The sequence below is a fragment of the Vigna unguiculata genome, chromosome 6 (assembly GCF_037176805.1).
Source record: "Vigna unguiculata cultivar grain cowpea cultivar isolate G323 ecotype 2 chromosome 6, ASM3717680v1, whole genome shotgun sequence".
Lineage (NCBI taxonomy): Eukaryota > Viridiplantae > Streptophyta > Magnoliopsida > Fabales > Fabaceae > Vigna > Vigna unguiculata.
In genome coordinates this window covers 40,608,926-40,633,072 of record NC_140797.1, presented here as the reverse complement: position 1 = coordinate 40,633,072, position 24,147 = coordinate 40,608,926, and the positions used below count along the sequence as shown (strand labels likewise).

At 27.7% G+C, this 24,147-nt stretch overlaps 1 protein-coding gene and 1 pseudogene across 1 annotated transcript; one reads left to right on the top strand and one right to left on the bottom strand.

Moving 5' to 3' along the window:
* The first annotated feature begins 5,725 nt into the window (after positions 1 to 5,725).
* Positions 5,726 to 7,971, top strand: LOC114188991 (protein neprosin-like). The gene is made up of 7 exons (XM_028077686.2): positions 5,726 to 5,930; positions 6,029 to 6,115; positions 6,248 to 6,442; positions 6,557 to 6,724; positions 6,847 to 6,900; positions 7,134 to 7,280; positions 7,520 to 7,971. Exons 1-7 carry the CDS (start codon positions 5,784 to 5,786, stop codon positions 7,883 to 7,885), a joined length of 1,164 nt encoding a protein of 387 aa, XP_027933487.1. The 5' UTR covers positions 5,726 to 5,783; the 3' UTR covers positions 7,886 to 7,971.
* Positions 7,972 to 14,464: 6,493 nt separating this feature from the next.
* Positions 14,465 to 15,271, bottom strand: LOC114187410 (auxin-responsive protein SAUR32 pseudogene; annotated as a pseudogene).
* Positions 15,272 to 24,147: the final 8,876 nt, after the last annotated feature.

Genomic DNA, 24,147 nt, shown 5'->3' with positions numbered 1-24,147 from the left:
TTATATTTTAGGTCACTTCAACTAAGATCAATGTCCCATATTCTTTTAAACATACATGTTGAAATAGTTATGTATTAATAAACAACTTATATATTAATTTAATAAATAATGTGTTATTTAATGTGAAGTTGTATATTACACACATAACTTAACTATCGTTATACAATATCTATTGTTATGATTCAGTGAAATTAAAAGTGACATAAGAAAACAACAAATAAAGTTCTCATTTGATCTTGTTCCACATATTGTCTGATTTGAACTAGGTAGGGTTCAAAATGAAATGAGTGGTCATGTAACAAATTTAAAATTAGGTAGCTAGAGACAGAAAAATTTGTCCCAACATGTTTCATGAACAATCTAAGTCTAAGGTTGGTGTAACTTGCAAAAAAAGTTTTTTTTCTCACTCTCTGGTTCACTCACTTTTCATTGTTTTTTGATTATTCCTTATTTATCTTTATATATCTATTGTTAGTGGGTCTATTTGTTGGTTGGTTGTTCGGTGCTTCGTTGTTTATTTCTTACAAGTTGATGTCTTGGTATATGTGGGAAGTGTTCATAAAAGTAAATGTTGGTAAATGAATTTGAGCGTCTGAAATTTTGGTTGTTTCTAGTTTGTGAGAGCAGAAGTGGGAATGAGAGTTTTGGTAGAAAAGGGTGTGGATAGAGAATTCTAGGCCCATTACTACATAAATACAAAACATAGGACTGCTTCTTCCTGCACCCCATCTTTACTTTAAAACTTCCCTCTTGCTGGATTAATAAACCCTATTAACTAACTAAACTAACAGCATTGATGTGCTTTTCAGAATATTATATTATTGTAAAAACTATCCTCTTTATTCGCACTCGTCTTCAAATGCCATGTTATAGTTATGTTTACCAACACCCCTAATCAAATATTTGAAAAAAAAAAATCTGATAATAACAACATAATTACATATTTATTTAGTGGGCTGGGGGAGGCCTCTTCCTCTCTTACACTACTAGAGAATCAATTTTAATGTGGGGTCTTCTCCCTGTACCTCCAACATTTCTTCTGTATCCCAAAAAAGACTCTTATATCCTTATTTATCAGAGTGGGTGAAAGTCGTTAGGACACAGTAAATTTCATTTACTGCGTCACCAACCTCCTACACCCCCAACTATTTTGTGCTCGCGTTGCGTTTCGTTTCTTGTCCAGTGCTTTCTTGCTCTCATTCTCTTCTGTGTGGTCCGTGGTCCCTGAGATTTTCTGTCCTTCATTCATTCGTTCATTGTCGGTGGTGGTCCCTCTGGTGTGTATCACTTTTTTTTTTGTAAGGAATGTTTTTTATTTTGTCGTTGTCTTTAGCATTGTGTTTATTGTGATCGAAGGTTATTTGATTGGTGGTTGTTTGAAAGAAGGTCGTTTTGGGTAACTGCGTTGTCTTTTCCCATCCAGGTTAGCCTTCTTACCAGCTTCTTACTAGCTAAAGTTTTTTTCTGTTTGCTTGTGAAGTGAAACGGAATTTGTTTTCTGTTTCATAAACTATATAACGCGTTTCAAACTTTTATCAAACGGAATACAAAAGCCGTTTCTCCAAAAAAATCAAAATTTATGGGAAACGGATTACAGAATCCGTTTCATAACACTGTGAAACGAATTCCGTAATTCGTTTCATAAAAAAGTTTGCGAATTTTTTTATGAAACAGATTACAGAATCCGTTTCATAAACACGAAACGGATTCCACAATCCGTTTCCAAAAAAAAAAGTTACCAAACGGATTTCACAATCCGTTTTTGAAAAAAAAAATTAAAAAGGAAACGGATTCCAAAATCCGTTTCCTAAAAAAAAATCCTTTTGCTTTATGCATCTGTGATTACTAAATACACCACCTCACAAATACATAATAAGCTTACATGTCTCGTTGCCACTGAAGAGAAAGAACACTACGTAGAAAGAAATTGTTACTTGATTTTTTTTTCTTACTTTTTTTTTACATTTTTTTCTTACTAACTATAATTAATGCATTTTTTTCTTATTTTTTGTTCTACCAAATTCTTAATTTCTTTTAACCTCAATATTTATTGACATTCTTTAAATTAATAGTTATTTAATTTTTCAAAAGATATAAAATATGAAAAGTGCAGAAAAAGGATGCAAATAGTAATCTGATAGGCCAGCGATGAAGAGGTCGTAAAAAATTACCCAAACGGATTCCACAATCTGTTTAGCAAAAAAAAAACAAAAAAAGTTACCAAACGGATTTCACAATCCGTTTTTGAAAAAATAAATAAATAAAAAGGAAACGGATTACAAAATTCGTTTCCTAAAAAAAAAAAAATAACCCAAACGGATTCCACAATCCGTTTAACAAAAAAAAACAAAAAGCAGGGAAACGGATTCCATAATCCGTTTCCTAAATAAAAAAAAATCTCTAAAACCCTCTCTCAAATACACAGACATCAACACAACCCACCTTCCACATTATTTTTGAAGCAGGTTTAAGACAAAACAATAGCATTCAAAGCTACAACTAAAATCAATTAAAATTAAAATACACACGTACCGTGAAAAATGGAGAACCGGCGGGAAGAGAAGAAACGTGCTTGCCGACGACGCTGGAGAGAACAATGGTGTGTGGAGAAGAGAAAAGGATGGCGTGGGTGCTGTTGTGTGGGAGAAGAGGGAGAACAGGGAGAAGGGGATGAAGAGTGTGTGGAGGGGGTGCAGAGAGTGCTGCGCAGAGAGTGCATAGAGTGCATAAAATAAAGGTCAAAGAGATTCCATGTGCAGGGGGTGCAGAGAGTGCAGAGAATCTGCTTTTGGGGGTGCAGCGGTGAGGCACGAAATTTTGGGGGTGCACTGCGGTAAAAAACATTAACTCAGTTTTTAACCATGGGCAAAGATGGAATTAAAGTAGGTTTTGGAGGTACAGGAGAAATTATTGGAGGTGCAGGGAGAAGCCTCCTTTTAATGTTAGTTAATTAGTACAGAATTTAATCCTCACTTTCAGTTAAGTGTATTGTTCAAGTAGAGAATTTTACTGTTCAACTTTTAATTTATATGCAATGAATTATAAATTGAAGGAAATTGTGAAATGTTTTCTTTCAAATATGGATTAGCTTTTGAATATAGGTTGATTTTGGTGTAAGAGAATGTTAAAATTTAGCTAAAAAGTAATTTATCTGTGAGAGAAAAGGGTAATTTTTGTTATCAATGTGTACATTTATTTCAAATGAGCTTATAGTAGAACCAGAGTAATTAAGAGAGCTCATATCAAAGAATTATGTCACTTGATACTTGTTGGATCGGCGAAAATAATACATCTTAAAAAGTCTTACATCGCTTAACATAGGTAAGGGAGTCGGTATTAGTGACTATATAATGGACTCTAAGTCTATAGTGTTTTTTGTCTCATTCAAAAACATTTTAAGCTTGTATTTGACTTTTCTTATGTCCTTGTAATATAGTGTTGTGAGGTTTAGGTAGGGGTGATCATGGATTGAATTTTTAATGATCCAATCCACATTCATTTTGAATCCAAATAATTAGATTAGATTTTCAATCCAAATCCATTTTTCAAAAAAAGTAGATTGGATTTTTTTAAAATCCAAATCCAAATATTTGGATTAAGTTCAAAATCCAAAATCCATTTTTCATAAAATAAATTTAAATTGAATTTTCTAAAACTTGTGTCTATAGGGTCGATACCATAAAATTTGGAAGATTTTTTGTCGGGGCCAACACGGCCAAATTTCAGCATGGGATGGACTTGGCTGACCAAATTTTGGTCGAGCTTGACTTAGTCGAATTCGGCCAAATTTTGGCTGGGGTCGACTCACCCAAATTCGAACGAATTTCAATCGGGGATGACGTGACCAAATTTGGGTCAGGGCCTGATCAGTCAAATTTCAGTCAGGGTTGACTCCACTAAATTCGTCGGTCGGGACCGACTCGACTGAATATGGCCAATTTTTTATCACGGCTGACTCAGTTGAATACAGTCAAATTTCGTTCGGGACTTACTCAACCGAATATGGCTAAATTTGGGCTAGGACCGACTCGACCAAATTTTGGTCATGACCACCTCGACTGAATTCGGCCAAATTTAGGTCAGGACCGACTCGCCTGAATATAACCAAATTTTGGTCGCGATCGACTCTGCCGAATACGACCAAATTCAGGCCAAGACCAACTCGGTCAAATTTTGGTCGAGGTCATCATGACCGAATTTTGACCAGAGTCGGCTCGACTGAATTCAGCCGAATTTCGGTCGTGGCCGACTCGGTTGAATACAGGCAAATTTTGATAGTGACCAACTCATTTGAATATGGCCAAATTTCATCCTAGGCTGTCTCAGCTGAATACGGCCAAATTTGGGCCATGACCGACTTTGCCAAATCTCAATTGGGGCCAACTCGATTGAATTCGATCGAGTATTGACTGGAGCCAACTAGGCTGAATACAACCAAATTTTGGTCGCAGTTGTCTCGGCCGAATCCGGTCAAATTTTATTTAGGTCGACTCAGCCCAATGCAGTCAAATTTGGGTCGGGATGAACTCAACTGAATACTTCCAAATTTTGTCCAAGACCAGCTAGAATTTCGATCGAGACCGACTTGACTAAATTCGGCCAAATTTTGTACAGGGTCACGCGAACTCAATCAAATACAACTAAATTTGAGCTAGCCCGTCTGAACCTTTAGCCTAACCTAACCAAAAATATAAGTTAAAAATTTGGATTGAATATTTTGGATTATCCTTTTTTAAAATCTAGATTTAGAAAATGGATATCCAATCCGTAAAATATATAAAATGTGGATCAAATTGGTATCAAGATCCAATAAAAAGGATTTTAAATGAATTGGATTTTTAATAAAATGGATATTAAACGGATTGGATCAGAGAAAAAGTGGATTGGATCATGAAAATTGAATTTTTTGCCCACCCTTAGGTTTAGGTTAAGCCTTTACTTTGGAGAGTGTGGGTGTACTTGGGGTCAAAGGGCATGAGAGGATAGTTTATGTATGGTACAAATTTTCACATAGTGTTATTCTCTTATTGTCTTTAGACAACCGTTGCGATTTTTCTCTTGTATTAATTTTTTTCTTTGGTAGGATGATTCTTGAGGGCAAAGATGATAATGAGTAATGTTCTTAATGTGTTTTTCAATTGTTCTTACGTAAGAATTTTTCATCGTGTTAGTGCTTTGAACTTTATGAAAGTCAAGAAAAACATCATACTCAACTAAAGGCATGTCAATGTTTTTCCATGTGACTATTAGAGTTCCAAAGTATACTATGATATAACCTCTATATGTCGTGTGTTGAGAATAATGTTTTGTATTGTTTTCATAAAATGTAGGGATAAAATACTTTTTAATTTAGTTTAAAGACAAAGATCAACTTTTATAATAATTTAGAGACTAAAAATATATTTAACCTTCAATATATTTATTAAAATATTAATAAAATTTATATCATAAATGCTAATAAATGTCATGGAATAACTGTTGAATAATAAATACTAAACATAAATATTAAATGTTATGCATTAATTACTATATAATTAGTAACGCTTAATAACTACTATACAATAAATATATTGTTACTTAAAATACTAAATAAGAAGAAACCGAATGAGCATTATATTTTACATTTACAACTATATAACTATATAATATAACTATATAGTTTTTATATTATCATTCATTTAAAAACATTTGCTATTTTAATATATATATATATATATATATATATATATATATATATATATATATATATGTGTGTGTGATTGTGTTGAGTAATAGTTGTGAAAATGATGATCTATGTATTGTTTTTCCTCATATATTTTTTGAGAAGTCATGTTTGTCTTAATGAAGGAACTCAAACTATACTAAAGGAATATTTGGAGTTGGAGAGACAAATTCAGCCTATTAATAAGCCTCCTATAAAGAGTATTCATGTATGTCTCAACTTTTTTATGTTTTATTTCCTTTAGTTGATATCACACTACATGGCTTAATAGTTTTATTTGTATGTGTTTTATTTTGGATTTAATAGACGGAGTTTGGAGATATTATTGATTGTATTGACATTTACAAACAACCATCATTTGATCATCCTTTATTGAAGGACCATAAGTTACAGGTGTATAACCAAAACTTTCAATTACATTGAAATTTGAATTTCATATTGTTTTCAATATTTAGTATTAGTTTTTAACCTTTTTTAATAATGTTTTTCATGTATTGATCTTTGCCTTTTTTTCTTTAATTTTAGAAAAAACCCAACTTTCACAATTTGACTGGAGAATCAAGTCACACAAATTTAGGAACTAGGTTCAAGTTTGGATTGAGTAAAGATGAATGTCCGAAGGGGACTGTTCCTATACTCAGAACAAGAAAAGATGACCATATTCGAGAACAATCAATGTTAAACAATCATATATTGGCTGAAGGCCTTCCTGGTATTCATGTAAGATCTTTTATAAAAAAAATAGTTTAAATTGTTGGTACTTTACTTTTATAAATTGTATTTCATCTAATTTTTTCAATCTGACTATTTATTTACACATATCAACTTTTGTAGCTTGCAGAAATTTACCTTTTACGAAAATATGGTCCTTATTACGGTGTGACAGGAATAAATAGTATTTATAATCCACGGGTTGATTCAAAGCTTCAAATCTCTATGTCTCATGTATGGGTTGAAAAGGGAGTAAGAACATCCGGTAACAAGATCTCAGTAGGATGGCATGTGAGTTGTAATTTTCACACTTAACTTTTCTTGCATATATGTGTGTGTATGTATCATTGACTTAATTGGTATTAATTTAATAAAACAAAAAACATCTAATCAATCTAATGTATTACTATCAGGTGGCTCCACAACTATACGGTGATTATGCATCCCATTTTTATACTTCGTGGACGGTAAGGACATATCAATTTATTTTGTTTATGGTTAAATAGTTAATAGAAATGAAAGTTAGGATGCACTTCCCTCAAAAGTCTTTGGTAGGAGTGGAGGATTTTTCTTTTCTCGATTCCATTTTGTGTATAAGGATATAAATAAGTCATTATTACATCATAAATAATTTTTAATTAGTTAATTTATCATATTAATACTATTATTCAAAATTTGATGTTGTGTTAAAAATTTGCAGTCAGATAACTACCAGAAGACGGGATGTTACAATATTCAATGTGCAGGTTTTATTCAGACTAGCAAAATACATTATCTTGGTGCACGCATAACCAATGTATCTGTCTACGGTGGATCGGTTTATGACTCTTTACTTTCTATTTCTATGGTAATAATTACTTTATATAACTTTTAGTATAATAAAAAGATAGAACTAGATTTAATTCATTTGATATTAATACATATTTTAATTTCTTGAATACACTTTTTAAGTGAATATAATGATAAAAAAAATTAATATTGTATTGTAGACGTAATTAACACTATATATATGTATGTATCTATGTATCTATGTATATAAATATATAGATAGATAGAAGTATGATAAATGTGTGTGTATGCTTTCAGGATCCAACGACCAAAAATTGGTGGGTAATTATAAACAATAAGTTTATTGGATATTTTCCAGCAAAATTGTTCTCCAACCTAAACAAAGCTGACCATGTAGGATGGGGTGGAAGAACATATACTGAGCCTGCAGGTTCTTCGAGTCCTCAAATGGGATCTGGACATTTTCCTGATGATAGTGCGTGTTACTTTAGACAGATGTCATTTCAAGATGAATCCAGACTAGCTAAGGAACCTAATGAACATCAAATGTATCCCTTCGTTGACAAACCCACTTGTTACAATATTAGAAACAAAGGAGATAAAACCCGCCACTTTGGTTACCTTTTCGAGTTTGGAGGACCTGGTGGTAGTTGTGGCGATTAATTTATTTTCAATTAAATTTTATATCGAATAAAGAAAACTATCATATTTATAATATATTACTTTGATATTATTTTCTTTGGTGCAAATAGATCTATTAACGTTGTTATTTTTGTATTTTTAATTTACTTGGAAAACTTTTGGTTATAGTCGGTCAAACATTATACAAATTTGACTATTCAAAACTAATTTTTTAATTCAATTTTAATTTTATGTTTCATGACTTTTTTTTTCATATATATATTTTCAGTTACATTTTAATAATTTCAATAATTTGTAATCATAACAAATTTAAATTTTATTTTTCTTCAATTTTAAAATGTATTTATTTTAATTACATTTGAACTTTATCATTGATTAAATCGCATATACTTTAACTTGTTGAGTTAAAACTTAGTGAACAAAACCTTTCATATATTTAAATAAACTATATACTATTTTCAATGTTTATCGAGCATTATATTATATATATATATATATATATATATATATATATATATATATATATATATCAAAATACATATTGTAATTATTAGTTTTATGCTTTGAGTTTCATGGTGTTTTAAATACTACATATAGAGAACTTGTGTTAGGAGAGATATACCTAAGTTTACTAATGTTGATTATATCTTTAGTTGTATAATTAAATAGAAAGAATAAATTTTATCATAGAGCTTGGTTTATATGTATAGTGAGAATTTTCTTTTATATTAAGATTAATCAAGTGTTGAGTTGAGTTATTGTATAAAGTGTTACTATTTTGTTAATGTCATTGGCCAGATGTGAAGTTTAAAAATTCATCGCAATTTTTCTTACTTTTTAAAATTGGTCAAAAGAAAATATCAAATCAAAGTAATGACGTTTACATTTCTGATTATCTCGGGAGCTTTTCTAAAGTAACGTACACCCTCACTAATAACTCTAACCATTATATCTTTTATTTTTTTATTTATTTTAAGAGAATAATAACCATCATAGAGAGAATATTTAGACTTTGTCTCTTAATAAGTCGGTTAAGGACATTGTATAATTGTATTTAATATTTATTTAATATACATCAATAAAAAGTTAAAAAATAATTGAATAATAAAATAATTATATTTTAATGTTGTTAAAAATTAAATTATAATTAAATGTAAAAAAAAATTTAAATTAATAGAAAAATTAACAAAAAATAGTATTAAACATTTATAAAGTTTACAAACAAAAAAATAATTAAAATATAAATTTGATATTTTATTGAGTTTCCTTTATTTGACTTCTCAATAATCTTTTGCAACATTCCTCTTAACTTAACACAATCTCCTATATTAAAGAAATAAACAATGTTTTAATACCTGAAATTATTATTTATAAAGACATAAACTAATAATATAAAAAATTTAATCACCTAAACTTTTAAGTGAAATACTAGATTTAAATTTACATCCCCACAAGCATTTTTAGTAGATACTAGAAATTCCAAAGTGTTTATTTTGTGTTTGAGAGATATTGTTTAAAAATTTCACAGGGTATTTTTGTCTTTATAAAATCTTTTATATGAGTTTAATTTATATTATTTTAACTAATGAAGTTAATTATTCTAGTTGTAAAAATGATGAAATAAAAAATCCTTAGTTATACATTAACATGTGTCCAGGGCATTGGTTAGCGTTGTCTTTAGACTTTTAATAAAATTTAATATAGTTAATGTTGTAGTGGTATTAATTATTTTGTGACTGAGGCCAAATGAGTCAAGTCACAATCGAATCGTGACACTTGTACTCTTATACTTTTATAAATTAGTTACGTCATCATGCATGACTTATGCTCTTAATAATAATCAAATTGTTTCTTTATAAATATAAAATATTATAATTTAAATAAATATGTGCATTGTATTTAAAGGTTGTAAAATAGAATATGTAATGATATTGTTCTTACGGAGACAATATATTCTACAAAGTTTTGTATGATCCTCCTGGTCTTCAAATTCTTCACTCCAAGGATATTTCGTCCTCAACTCTCAAATGCAAGAGGGGGATGATGTCTGTAAAAAACACTCTGAAGCTTAAGTCAATATGAAATACTAGATTCTGATGTCAGAATAGTAACATAAGCATATGTTCGTAAAATATACCTTTTATAATAAGATTCATGAACCTTACCTGATTGAGTATTGATCCAATGATTCTAATTACCTGCTAATCGTACTATCATTATTTTTATATCTTGTGGATTCATTACTCCATGATTCCTTCACCATATTATAAAAATGTATATTAAATATAAAATGAAGGTTATCAAAACTATAATTCCTCCTTCTTTTAGTGTGGTATTTTCATTTGGAGTTGGTGCAAGATTCAACATTTTATAACCTGCATGGACAGATATATTTTTGGCTATACATCAATATAAAAATAACAAGTTACCTTTTTAAATACAATATTATATTTATAATAATGAACAGAAAATACTATATTTTAAATAAACATGTATATTATATTTAAAGGGTTGTAAAATAGAATAGGTACATAACGATACACAAACATAAATCTTCTGTTTAGCATCTTTCAAACACCAACAAAATAATACTTTTAGGATTTTAGTCTTGATAACATAACAATCACATCTTCATATTTATATATCATAATAATCACATCTTCATATTTATACATCATAAATAATTTCAATTCTGCTATATAATTCCTCCATTTTCCAGTGTTGTGAGTATGTTATAGTCTGTAGGAATTGATGCAAGATTAGACATCATATAACATGCGTGAAAAGATATATTTTAGGCTTTGCATTCGAAAATAACAAGTTATCTTTTAAATAAAATATTATATTTTATAACAATAAACAAAAAAATATATATCTCTTGAATAAACATGTATGTAATATTTAAAAGTTTGTAAAATAAAATAGATAACGATACGCAAACATCCATTTTCTATTTACATATTTCCAACGCCAACCAAATAATATTTTTACAATATTTTAGTCATGATAATAAGTGTGATTGTTAGGAAGTTTTTGATTTTAGAAGGACCACGCACGACCACTGCACAACCATAGAAAAATATATTATATATATCACAACAGCCTTATATCCCCACATTATATATCATAATAATTACATTTCCATACATATTTGAATATCATGAATAATTATTATGCTAATAATTCATTTGTATATCCGATAGCGGATTCATGGGTACATGAGGCATGACAAATGATATTATTATAAAATCTATATCTAGATGTTGTTGAAGTTGTATTGTAATATTTTTAGAGTAGCTGAACTTTTTCATATTCAGGTTTAATATAATTAATTCTGATTTTATGTACTTCTATTTTTTGGAGACTTATCTATGCTTTCATTCAATAGTGTGTGGTTTGATTTATAATTCATCTATTTAACTGGTTTGGATTGAGTAGAAAGACTTGTCTCAAACTGAGATCCAATCAAACCATCACACTCTTGCTAGAGACATCCACATGATCTAAAGGGTGTGTTGGGTGGGGAAAGTCTTGCACAGTAAAGCATGAATTCATTCAATCAAGAGTGGAAGAGTGGAGAAATCGTATTGAGTATGAAGTCCTTAGGTTCTAAGTTGCAGACATGGGTCTAGATCTATCTTTAAAAGTACTTTTAGGACATTGAATAATTTGCATATTAAGTAAACAAGATAGTAGTGGTGTAATAGAAGAAGATAAGATGAAATACAGTTTCTACACCACTCAATCTATATAATATATACTACTATCTATATTTACATGTACTCTCTATCCAAATCCAAAAACCCAAAAACTAACTATCAATATACTAGTTAAATCCTTGTGATACAACACTTATTATAATACTATTACATACTAATGTACTTGCAGGAAAATGATTGTTAAGAAATAATCATCAATAATTTTGTAGAACTTGATTATGTATAATTAATTATGTTAATCTAGTCCAGTCTATGTAGTCCAATAATTATTGGAGATGTCCAAAGTATACCAAACTCAGACTCACCACGATCATCAGTACTAATTGGTCTCAAATGCAATATCTAATCAATCCATATTTATAAGTAAGCAATATCTAACCTAACACCCAAATTCACACATCATGTAACATGCAACAAAGCAAATGCACAGGTCATTCACAATAAAATCATACAATTTACTAATTCAATGTTTCTACGATTCCAAAGCATTGTAATTAACTTTCTTTAAGGTGTCTCAAATTGCTCAAGGAGTATCAAATTTCCCCTTTAAGTTATCAAAACACATAGACTCAATTCAGGAACAACACAAACATGATCAATACATACTATTAGGACCACTGATTAATATAAACTCACAAGGAGGACTTAGAAGTCACATGTGAGCTAGAATTTCTCACATGTGTGTCGAAAAACAGCTGACCCAAAGGAAAAGAGAAGAAAATCAACTTACTCAATTGAAGAAACTGATTAGACAGAAGTGAAAAACTCGTCACATTGATCACTTTAACGGTGGTCTCCGATCTTCAAAGAGATGAACACAAGAGGAGAAACTCTAGAGAGAAGGGAGAGAGTTCTTATAAATGTGTTTTTAGAAAGATAAATTATTTTCTAAGTGATGAGATCCTTTTATGAATGTTTTATTTATATGTAAGCTTTTTATTATTAAAAAAATAGGATCTTATTATTTTAAAACACAGACACTTTTAAAATACAATTTTCTAGATCCTCACAGAAACTATAAGGATGGTATCATTTAGATTAGAGAGATTGCCCACTTATAGGGCATTCCTTAATTGACTCTTCTATAGTATCTTGAAAAACTAAGAAATAATTAATTATCTCATACTCTTGTGCAAAAACTAAATATCGTTCTATTGTGGCATAACATAAAAACAATATGGTGATTTAGGGTTAGTAATTCTAAAGGAAAAATGTGATTTATTATGATAGTCAATTAATATAATTTGGATTCTCTGCTGGATTTTTTGTACTGTTCCTTTATTGTGCCTTTATAATACACTGATTATCACTAATTTTGACGTTTTAAAATATATTAAAAGATATTTAAAGCACCAACACATTGTATTTTTAAAGCTCAGCAGAGAATAGTACCTAAAAAATCAGTAGAGAATCTGAACTCCAATTAACATAACATATTGTAAAAAATGTGATAAAAGAATTAAATGATAGTTGACATCATACATTCCTACCACAACAGCATAGCAAATATTTTTACAAAAAGCATTGGAAAAAACACAATTTCAAGTCTCTTCTTCACAAGTTAAAACATTTGGTATAATATATCCAACTTAAGAAATATTGAGATTATTGAAATGTTGTCATTATGATTATTTAGTATTACTCATTATATTTAGAAAATTTATTCAAAACCTAATTATAAACATGTATAGTGGCTACAATTTAATTAATTATGGACATATTTACTCGCCTTAATAAATGTAAGGGTGAATTATGATATTATTTAAATTGTTGATTGATTAATGAATGAGAAGGAGATTCTCTTCCTCTGATCAATATTTAATTGAACATATATTTATATTTTTTTTATGTAAATAATATAATTGCGCATCATTTAATTTATAATATATGTCAATGATTTGCTATTTTTAATACAATTATTTTTTTTTTGTCCATTAGTTTACTTTTAGCATTGTATTTCTTTTTAAAATTTATAATTTACTTAGAAACATGTTATTCACTTAGAATATATTACTTTTGATATTATCAAATATAATTTTGAATAATTGTAATACAATTTATTCTTTAATATATCATAAGCATTGGTTTTACCTCCAACGATAAAATTTTTATCAAACGTTCTTTTTACTTTTAAATCGCCGATGATATTATATTAAAAATTATGTGTAATAAAAAATAATAATAACTATTTTCTTTTTCTATATAGATTGAAAATTGAATTATTTAATTTTAAAAATACAATCATATTTGTTTCGACTATTAATAACTAAATTAACCAAGTTTAAATAATAGTTCATGAAATGGTTGTATTGTAGTAAAGTAGTAGTATCAAAAGGAGGCAGGATGTAAAACTTTTTTTCCTACCATCGAAGAAATCATAGGGTTCAGCTTCATTCAGTAATGGTCCACGCCCTATCCCTATTTTCTCCTTCATGCACACCCTATTTTAATTTCACTTTATTCTTCGTATTCGTGTTCAAGTTTCAACTGTTCACAGGCACGTGCAAGAGTTTATGGGATAAAGCACTTCCAAAGTAACTATTATTGATGCTTTTGAAGTAATATTTCGGCATTCTTTCAAAGTAAAATAAAATTTAGCAGTTACATTAATTAGGAGGAATATCCGTGTAATTAATAATTACCATACAGAAAATAAGACAAAAAAAGAAGAAACAAACAAACAGAAAAACTCGTACCATTCGCACTGTGATTAGTTCCCTCCAGTAAAAACCCACTTAACGAGAATGTACGGTAAATAATAAATTATTAAGGGACTGAAAAGAAAGAAGAATAGAGTATAGAAGTCGTTAAATTGGGCCCCCACGTGTTCTTTTCAACTCTTTCCACTGTCATTAAATGGCCACAAATCCTTCTAGAAAACTTAAGAAAAAGAAAAAGCATCTGTTTTCCATTGAGATTTGTAGCAAAACTATAACAAGGTAACTACAACAGCAAGATGTAACATTCTGTTGTCGTCCTCGTCTCGTCTCTACCACACTGTCATCACCACTCACCACTCACCACTCAACTAAGGAAAGTAAAACAAAAGCGGAGAATTTACAAGGCGAAATCATGGTACCTGCAAGAAATTAATTACAATTACAAAGCGAGGGTGAAGAAGGTTTTTGTGTTGGTTGGTTGGTCAGAAGCCGAAGCAGCGAACGTGATGATTATGGTGAAGGAGAGACTTTTCGCTGTCGATGATGCCTCGAACGTTCCTGAACTGCTCCACGTGACAAGGGATGGTTATGGTTCCTTTTTGATCGAAGCCGTACTCTTCCTCTGCTTCCTTGAGAAGCTGCATGAAGAGAGGGTGGTTGAAGTACATCACCGGCACCACGAACCGTTGTTGGTCGTCTCCTTGACCCACCTTTATGGCCAAACACCCTTTCGGCACTCCTCCCCGGAACCCTTCTTTCTTCCCCTGAAAACCCTTCACTCTCTTCTCCCCACTGCCACCCATCACTGCAAAAACAACACAGAAAGAGGCTGGTCTGCTTATAATGTTTGTGAGAGTTTCTCGAAAAACCTCAAAAGAAAACAAGGAAAAAGCGCCAAGGGTGTGAGAGTGTGATTGCTGCTTTGTGGAAGCAGGTAAGGGAGGAACATCTGAGAGAGGTTGGGACGTTAGTCATGATTCAGACACACAACACAACAAATGGAAGACAAACGCATTCCCCAACACAAACAAAGACTTTACGAGTATATATATATGACATTGAGAGAGAAGTGTGTGTCACGTGCTTCTCCACTCGCTTCAACTCTGCACCGTCCGATCTTGGTCGTCACTATTGTGATCAGATCTTTTGTGGACCTACACAGAGTAGAAAAGAAGTTAAGAATAGGATGCAACGCTAACCTTTCCAAGTGGCTTTACGTACGTACGATCAAGGACAGTTGTGCTCATCGCGGACCTGCCCCGGACTTCTTAAACTATGCTTAGAATCTTACAAAACAGTGTTTTGGTAGATAATAGAAACTAAAGGTTACACTTTATTTCCACAGGGAATATCAGTTTACGTTTTTTTTTTCCAAAAATTAATCATCAATAAAATTAGTAAAATTTTACCTTTTCAATGTAGAAAAAGAGAATTAATGCGTTTTATATCATCGATGAATTAAGTAATGTATGGTTAGACCTTTTTCTCTCACTCATTGGTTAGACAAAGACTTGTACAATTTGCTGAATATAAAAAGCTGTGTCCAAAATATTATTTATACGGTCATTCGTTCCGTTCCTTTTTGTCACATCTAAATTTAGATGAAACTTTTTAGTTAGGAAAATAAGCACAAATTTGAGTATTATCTTAAAAAAAATTAAGAAACTCGGATAACATTCAAAAAGTAACGATTTACAAAGTTATCGTTTTTAGTATTTGGATTAAAGTTAGCGTCAAAATCTTTTATAAAATTCTTTTTATCAACAATGTTAATGGTTAGCATTTGTTATCGGAAGAGTTGAAAACATAATATGTTATAACTAATTTTTTTTAATTTCTTGGTAGCTAAAATTTTCGTAGGTAAATTTTAGAAGTCAATTTTTATAGACAAATTATAATTTTTTATTTATAATAATGACTATTTTAGTAAATAATAATTTTTTATTTTTAATTGTTCTATAAATTAGTTATTATAATGATTATAACTTTTGGTCACAAAAATTAGTTGTTAATGAAATATTTTTTTGTACTATCTATCCCCTTACACCTTTACTAGTCATCCATTATCATGTTCATTAGCTAAATTTTAGAAATTAAGACAAATTATAACTTTTTATTTATAATAATGACTATTTTAGTAATCGATGATTTTTTATTTTATTAATTAGTATATAAATTAGTTACTACAATGATTAATCACTTTTAATCATTAAAATTAATTATTAATGAAATATTTTATTATAGTGTCACCTTAAACCTCTAATAGACATCTATTATCATGTTTATTAGGGTATTGTTGCCAGAGTAAGTGATCGAAATCGTTTTATTCTGGTTGAGATAAGGCTGAGGGTATTAAGACCGAGGTCTGTTCGTTCTCAGTGCTGAATAAAAAAAATAAAATTCATACCTCTTGCAACAGAATAAAATGTCTCGAGAGGAAAGAAATAAAGAAAAAAGTTGAAAACCAATGAATAAGGAAGAAATAGAACGGATAATTAAATTTTGAGAATAAAATTTCAAAATCAAATTTTGCTGCTAAAAAAGTTGAGAAGAAACATCACCTAAAACAAAATCAATTATCTACAAGGATAATAATATTTCACACTGTAGTAAAAGAAAAACAAATCTATACTGAATGTAAATTAAATTATTGATAATTAAAAGGGAGGTTTATAAGATTTGCAGCGGAATAAAAATAATGTACTTTATATTTAAAATACACCATAACAATAAATTTGAAAGTGTAGATATCCATATTTTTAATATTTTTTAATTAAGTCAAAACCGCTTTCTGTTGTCAACCTTTAATAAGCGTAAATATCTTTTAATAGCCTAATCAAAACCGTTTTCTGAGCATGTTAAAATAAATATAAAGTCTTCTACCAAAAGTATTCGTGTTCGTAAGTATTCATAAATAAAATCTGTTATAGAGAATTGGTATTTATAAATATTTATTATTTGTGTAGTGAGTAATAAATATTTTAATATCTATTTTTAAAAGAAATGGATATAAGTATCAAATTATCTATATTTGCGGTATTCTTTAGTGAAAAGTTAAAATTAAAATTTAATTTATATTTTATTAAATTTAATTTAATTAAAATTAAAATTTATTTATATTTTATTAGATTTAATTTAATTTAATTTATATTTAATTTAATTTATATATTATTTTCTATTTTTTGTAATTTTATTAAATTTTATTTTAAAAAATTATAAAATATTTATTTATATATTTGCGAATATCTATGGTACCCGTGAATTTTAAAATATTTTTATATATTTGTTGAACAGATACCCATAAAATAAACAGATAAATAATGGGTGAATTTTTCTATTGCAAGTCTGATTGTTAATAGACACTATTTATATCTGTCTCGACCTGTTGTCATCTTAATTACATTATTAGTAACCTTGGTAATAAAAAAATATCTACAAATTCTTCTTTGAATATAAAAACTATTTTGCTACATAATAATATACCTTTATTACACTAGCACATTATTCAAAATATTATACATCATATTGAAATTGTAAATGTATATTCAGTTTAAATTTAGTAGTAAACTTTTTAATTGTCGGTTACATTTAGTTGGTCAAGTCAGTTTCATGTCTTTATTGTTAATTCATTAATAAAATAAATCACATAAAATTAATTGATAAAAGAATTATTTGAAATCAGTTTTTCATTAATTATCTATTTTTAGTTAATACGAAAAATCACTTAGTGCGCTAAAGTTGCATAAAATTTATAGAATTTGCTGACTGGAGAAAGATGAAACCGCTGGCGTTATATATATATATATATATATATATATATATATATATATATATATATATATTAAGTATATATAAAAAATAAAATATATTGTAATTCCTTAAAATCAAATATTAAATTATTCTTATCTGGCCGAGTTTAAGTACTTTATTACTTACTAGAATAAAAGTATAAATTACATAATATTATATTATTGATATTATATTAGTGAATAATAATATTGTAATGGTATTAAATTAATATACAAAATAAATTTATATTTATTAAAAATTAAGTAAGATAAATGAAACAAAAAATTAAAAAATATTTGTTAATCGATAAAAAAAATAAAGAAAGATAAACAATTTTGTAGAAAATATTATTAAATTTTAAAAGTTTAATAAATAATTATATTATAAAAATAAAATTGAAATTATAAAGTGTGATTACAAAACATCTCTTCATTAATTATTCATTTCAGGTCACGATATATATGGGTAATATATTCCGTTTTCTAAATTTAATGTATTAGAATCAATCTATTTGTTCAAAAACAGAAAGAAAAATCGGGTCGGTGTGAGTTAACATGATTCGTGCATCAAATTAGGCATGAGATCACTTTGATTATGCATGTGCTGCAAGGAATTGTTTATGATTTTAAAATAAGAATATTGTGAATTAATTAAATATGATAATTAAATTTCATATGTGTTTAAATTTTAATTTATTTCACTGTGTGTTTAAAAGTATGTATAAGAAATATGTGACTAGTTTTAGATTTTATTACAGGGTAAGAATAGTATTTTGTACGTTATGGACGTTAAAAATGTTCAATTTTATTTTTTAAATTATTGTCCTGCAGCTGAAAAATGAAATAAAAAAAATGGTGAGTTATCAGACGAAAGAGGTGTTAATAGCAAACCAATGTTGAGAGCATTTGAATATTTATTCCTTTTCACACTTTAATGTTAGTTAAAAAATTATATTGAAATACGTTTAAAACAGTAAATAAATTTAAAATAAAATTGATTAAAATGATTAAATCTAAATATTTCTAAAATCAGATAACTAAATTAGGTCAAAATTTAAAAAAAAGATTAATTCCAATTTTTACTATAAGAAAAAAAAAAACATATTTAACTATAAATTTAATAGAACTGAATTTTAGACTGAATCGTGAATTTATATACAAATGTCTAAATCTCTCATTAATTATGGTTTAAGTAATTTAATATTCAAAATAAATTGAACTTTAATCGAAGATTATCAATCAAAATAACAGATTTTTAGTTTTATTTAACATGTTTTATTTGTTTAAGTTTAATTTAAAAATGTAAATGTTGTATAAATATATAATTTTTATTGCATTATATCCAGTGTTTTATTCACTTAGTTCTTTTGGATATTGAATAATATGTTATGAGGTAGAGTTTGACTTTTTAAAATGAGATTATGGGTTTTTATATGATTTATGTGAGAAGTACTTACATACGTGTACAAAGAAGACTAAAAGGAATAATTAATAATAAGAATTTAATAATGAACATTAAACATATAATAAATTGAATCGTTAACTGAATTTTATTAATATTCCACTTTCAGAAAAAGTATCATATAATTTGAAGGAAAAAGAGAGAAGAATCTCGTTAATTGAATATTTTATTTTATCTAATGATGCGTGCTATAAACAAAGGTTAGTTCCCTGTGTTGTTTTTGTATATCACAAAGAGTTCCTGCTTTTTTAATTAATTTTAAACTCAAATTTGGCCTCTCTTTCTCTGGTTTGGATACAGTTTCAATGTTTGCCACTCCTTATGCGTAGGTGTCACTTCTTGTCATATTTAAAAACCTTTCTGAAGTTGGATTCTACGCTTTCATTCATTTCCAAATAAAAATCTTAAACTTAGTATCTCGTCTAATTAATTTAGTTTTTATTGGAATACATTTTCAAAAAAATATGTATATTTTCTAATTGAGAAAACTATGTTTGCAATCATGTAAGACATCAATTTTTTATAAAAAAATATGAATATATATATATATATATATATATATATATATATATATATATATATTAACATTAAACATATATATATATATATATATATATATATATATATATATATATATATATGATGGTAATGCGGGTCGATCCCGCTCCATATCTTTAACATGAACTGAAAAGTTTGAGTGCGGTTCCGCGGACTAGTTCGTTTTTTTTATTATTTTTTTAAAGTTTTATCATAAAACTTTTAATATTTAAAAAATTTGGAAATTTTAAGAAGTTTACAAAATTAATCAAATACTTTGGGGAGTTCGATAATAAATTGATAATTCAACATTTTCATCATATTCATATTCGTACTTGACATACATGATGTATTCTTCAAATTTTAGCATATTAAAAAAATACATAATACTTGTATTTTTCAATCATAAAAGATTTGAAACGTTAATGCAAGAGTCTAGAAAAAAAAAAAAAACTGAGTACCCAATTTGTAAATTTTTTTTATGAGGGCTTGCGAGTTATAGACTTTTGTAGGTCAGACCACTACAGACCTGCAAATTCACTATCCTAACTTGTTCCGCGTTATTTTTGCAAACTTGTAGGCCGACCCGACGGATCAGATCCATATTACCACCTTTATATATATATATATATATATATATATATATATATATATATATATATATATATATATATATATATTCTCTTTTACCAATAAGAAATGACGATTAAATTTGAGTAACGTTAGATTAAATATGTTTTTATTATATTGTAAATGCAATAGCATTCATTTTTATTCTTAATTTTTTCTTCGCCACTTGCACCTTCATTTATGCAAACAAATTAAATGTAGTTAATTCCGTTCAAAGAAAATTGTCCCCTCGGAATTCTTTATTTATTAAAAACAATTGAACTGTACCTATTTTCGTAAATGAGATAAAAAATAAATAATACTTTATTTTTGAAGGATTAAAAGCACGGTCCAATACGTAAGTTGCAACATTAATAAATGGCTTTAATTATAAAGTGGAACAGTTGTTTTTTTTTTTACAATATACAATGAATCAGTTGAATTATTTAAATTATGTGTAAGAATGCAAGTTAAAGTCAATAATCAATTAAACCAGAAACTACTTTAAATTAAAATTAAAGTAGTGATTCATGGACATGTATCCACACTAAATTATTTTGTAACAATTATTCGTCCCACCCACATGATATATATGAATTGAAAAGGAAATTCTGGATAGATATAATCCATTAGAAGATCGTAACACTTTTGGAATAAAATATAATGAATGATTAATATTAGTTTATTAAGAATCTATGTAATTATAATTCATAGATATTGGTCAAAGGAACAAGGATTCCACCTCCCTCTACCCATCTTTTTATTAAAAAAAAAAATACAAATATTCGTGAAGTGTGAGGTTCACCCTTTAACGTTAAAAGAAAATTACTCACTCTCATCTTGAATTCCATATGATATTTTGATTATATGAATTTTTTTTATCTGAATTTTAGTGTTGAGTTAATTAAATAATGATGAAACTGGAGGGTGTATCTGATTCCCATAACAGGTGAGGCATTGGATTTGCGAATTGCAATTGTATTTTTCTTAAATAGTATTATATTTTTGCGTACAAAGTGAGGAAAAAAAAATGAGTTAATTATAGTAGTTGGTGGTAGTTGATTGAATGGGATGATGATTGATTAATGTATGTTTGCGTTGCGTTTGGCAATGGAAATAGCAGACAGAAGAAAATGGGAGAGGAATGAGGATAGATGCAAAGTGAGGAAAGTGGGATTGAAAAAGTGAAATACCGTCCAATCTGGAGGGAAGGAAACCATACGCAAAAAAACTAAACTTCTACCTACTTGCTCCATCTATATTATAAAGGATTAATTTTTTTTTTAATTTTTAATGAATTTTAGAATTAGTCTATTTCAAAATTTTAGACTAATTTAATCATTCATCATTCGAAATATATGAATTTAGTCATTTTAATCAAATTTTGTTAGATTTATTTGATGTTTCGTTCGTATTTCAAGATTATATTTGAGTTGTTTATATTGTTTGACACATTTTTGTTTTAATATTAAATCAAATATTATTATGAAACGTGTTTGAAATGTCAAATAAACTTAACAAAATTTGATTAAAAAGAGTAAATTCACGTATTTCAAAAAATGAATGATTATATTGATCCAAAATTTCAAAATAGACTAATTCCAAAATTCACTTAAAGTTAAGGGACAAAAACATATTTAACTCTATTATAAATATTCTTCTTTTAACAAAAATTATATATTTCGATTAATATGGCACTAAAATTTTTAATTCATTAAAGTAAAATACCACAAAGACGCGAACAATTATGTATTTGTTTGTGATCAAAATAAAGAATACTACATCAACACAGAATCATTTTCATTTCAAACCTCAAAGTAATGGTAGAGAATTAAAATTTCGGGTGGGGAATTGATAGATGCCGCATAGTTTGTGATTGATGTATTGTATACGGTCAACTAAATAGCGTTTTTAGATTCATCAAAAAATAAATTGTTTTTTAAATGTTTATTATTCAAATTCACTATTATTTTCTTAAGTTTGTTTACTTTCTTAAATTTATTATTCACACGGTGAAAGAGCAATTTCAAATTACATGGTGCTTCGTGTTAGAATTGTGTGCAGAAAACGAAGGAATGATGCTGAATGAAAACAAAATTAGAAGAGAGGAGTTTAATATATATAATGTATTCTAAGTTCATAATGTTCTTTATCCTAAGTTTAAGACACTTTAAATTAGTATTTGATTTTTTTATTCTTTCTTGTAGTAGAGTATTATGACATGTAGTTAAATTCTTGTTTTGGAGAGTTTCAGTGTACTTGAGATTAAAGGGTTCAGAGTGTTTTCTATGTATTGTACATAGTGATTAATCTCTGTGATCATAATTTTTATCCATATTTAAAATTTTCACGTTATATTATTGTGTTTCTTATTTTTATCTTATTTATCTATTAATAAGATGATTCTCGATAATTTTTTTCTAACAATCTTATATATTAGTATATTACTTATTATTTTGATCAACAAAACTTGTTTAAGATAAAATCTATATTACTAGAGAATCTCTCAATGATGAAGTATAATACTTATGGAAGATATATCAAAATCCTATCTATCACTACATATGCAATAACACTGGTCGAGGATAAGATCAAAATAATATAATAAATAAAGATAAGTGCCTAACAAAAAATTTAGCAATATGATCTTAATTTTAACATAAAAATAATAAATCCATAAGGATGCTCGATTACAAAAAGAGTAACCAAAATCTAGCTAAGGAAGTCAATATTTTTAAAAAATAATCTAAATATAATCGTGAAAAATGTGTACTTGAGTTTATACGAAGCAAAAGATATTTTGTATTTTGTATTGGTGGGTCAGTTATATAGTATTAGTTATGTATCAACTTGCAAATAAGCTCTTGTCTTCTTGGCACAAGTTGACACTGTATTCATTCGTTTCCCCACAACAAACAATGACATTCACCCTCGTCAAGGATAGGAAAAAGAAAAAAATGCTAACACAAACATCAATATACAAAAATGAAAAGGATTTATTTTATTTTAGACTTTTGTCGTTTCTTTTTCTCCATTTCATGTAAAAATCTACATTCTAAGGCTTGGGCAAAATTACTTGCAAAGCTACATGAAAATTAAAAATTGAAAAATCTGCTTAAAGCTAAAAGTTGTTAAGCTAACTTATTAAATTTTAAATATTTGGTAAAAATACTTTAAAATGTAAAAAAAATGCACTTATTTATATGATATTTTTATTTAAATTTGTTTTTTATTTGATGTTAAAAATACATTTTAAGAATTTTATAATTTTTTCCTTTTAAAATCATTTTTTAGCTCTTGAAATTTTTTATCTGTAGATGAGTTATTTCGATCACAACTTTTCATATATATATATATATATATATATATATATATATATATATATATATATATATATATATATATATATATATATATATATATATTCTATTTAATTTTATACTATATCTTACAATATTTTCAGCCAAATTTTAAATTAAGTAAATGTATTAATTTTGTTACATTGATT

Excerpts from the sequence above, each read along its gene's own strand:
- LOC114188991 (XM_028077686.2), top strand. The coding sequence starts at position 5,784 with ATGATGATCTATGTATTGTTTTTCCTCATATATTTTTTGAGAAGTCAT. Across the intron at positions 6,725-6,846 it reads AGATCTCAGTAGGATGGCAT|GTGGCTCCACAACTATACGG; the intron begins GTGAGTTGTAAT and ends TATTACTATCAG. Across the intron at positions 6,901-7,133 it reads ATTTTTATACTTCGTGGACG|TCAGATAACTACCAGAAGAC; the intron begins GTAAGGACATAT and ends AAAAATTTGCAG.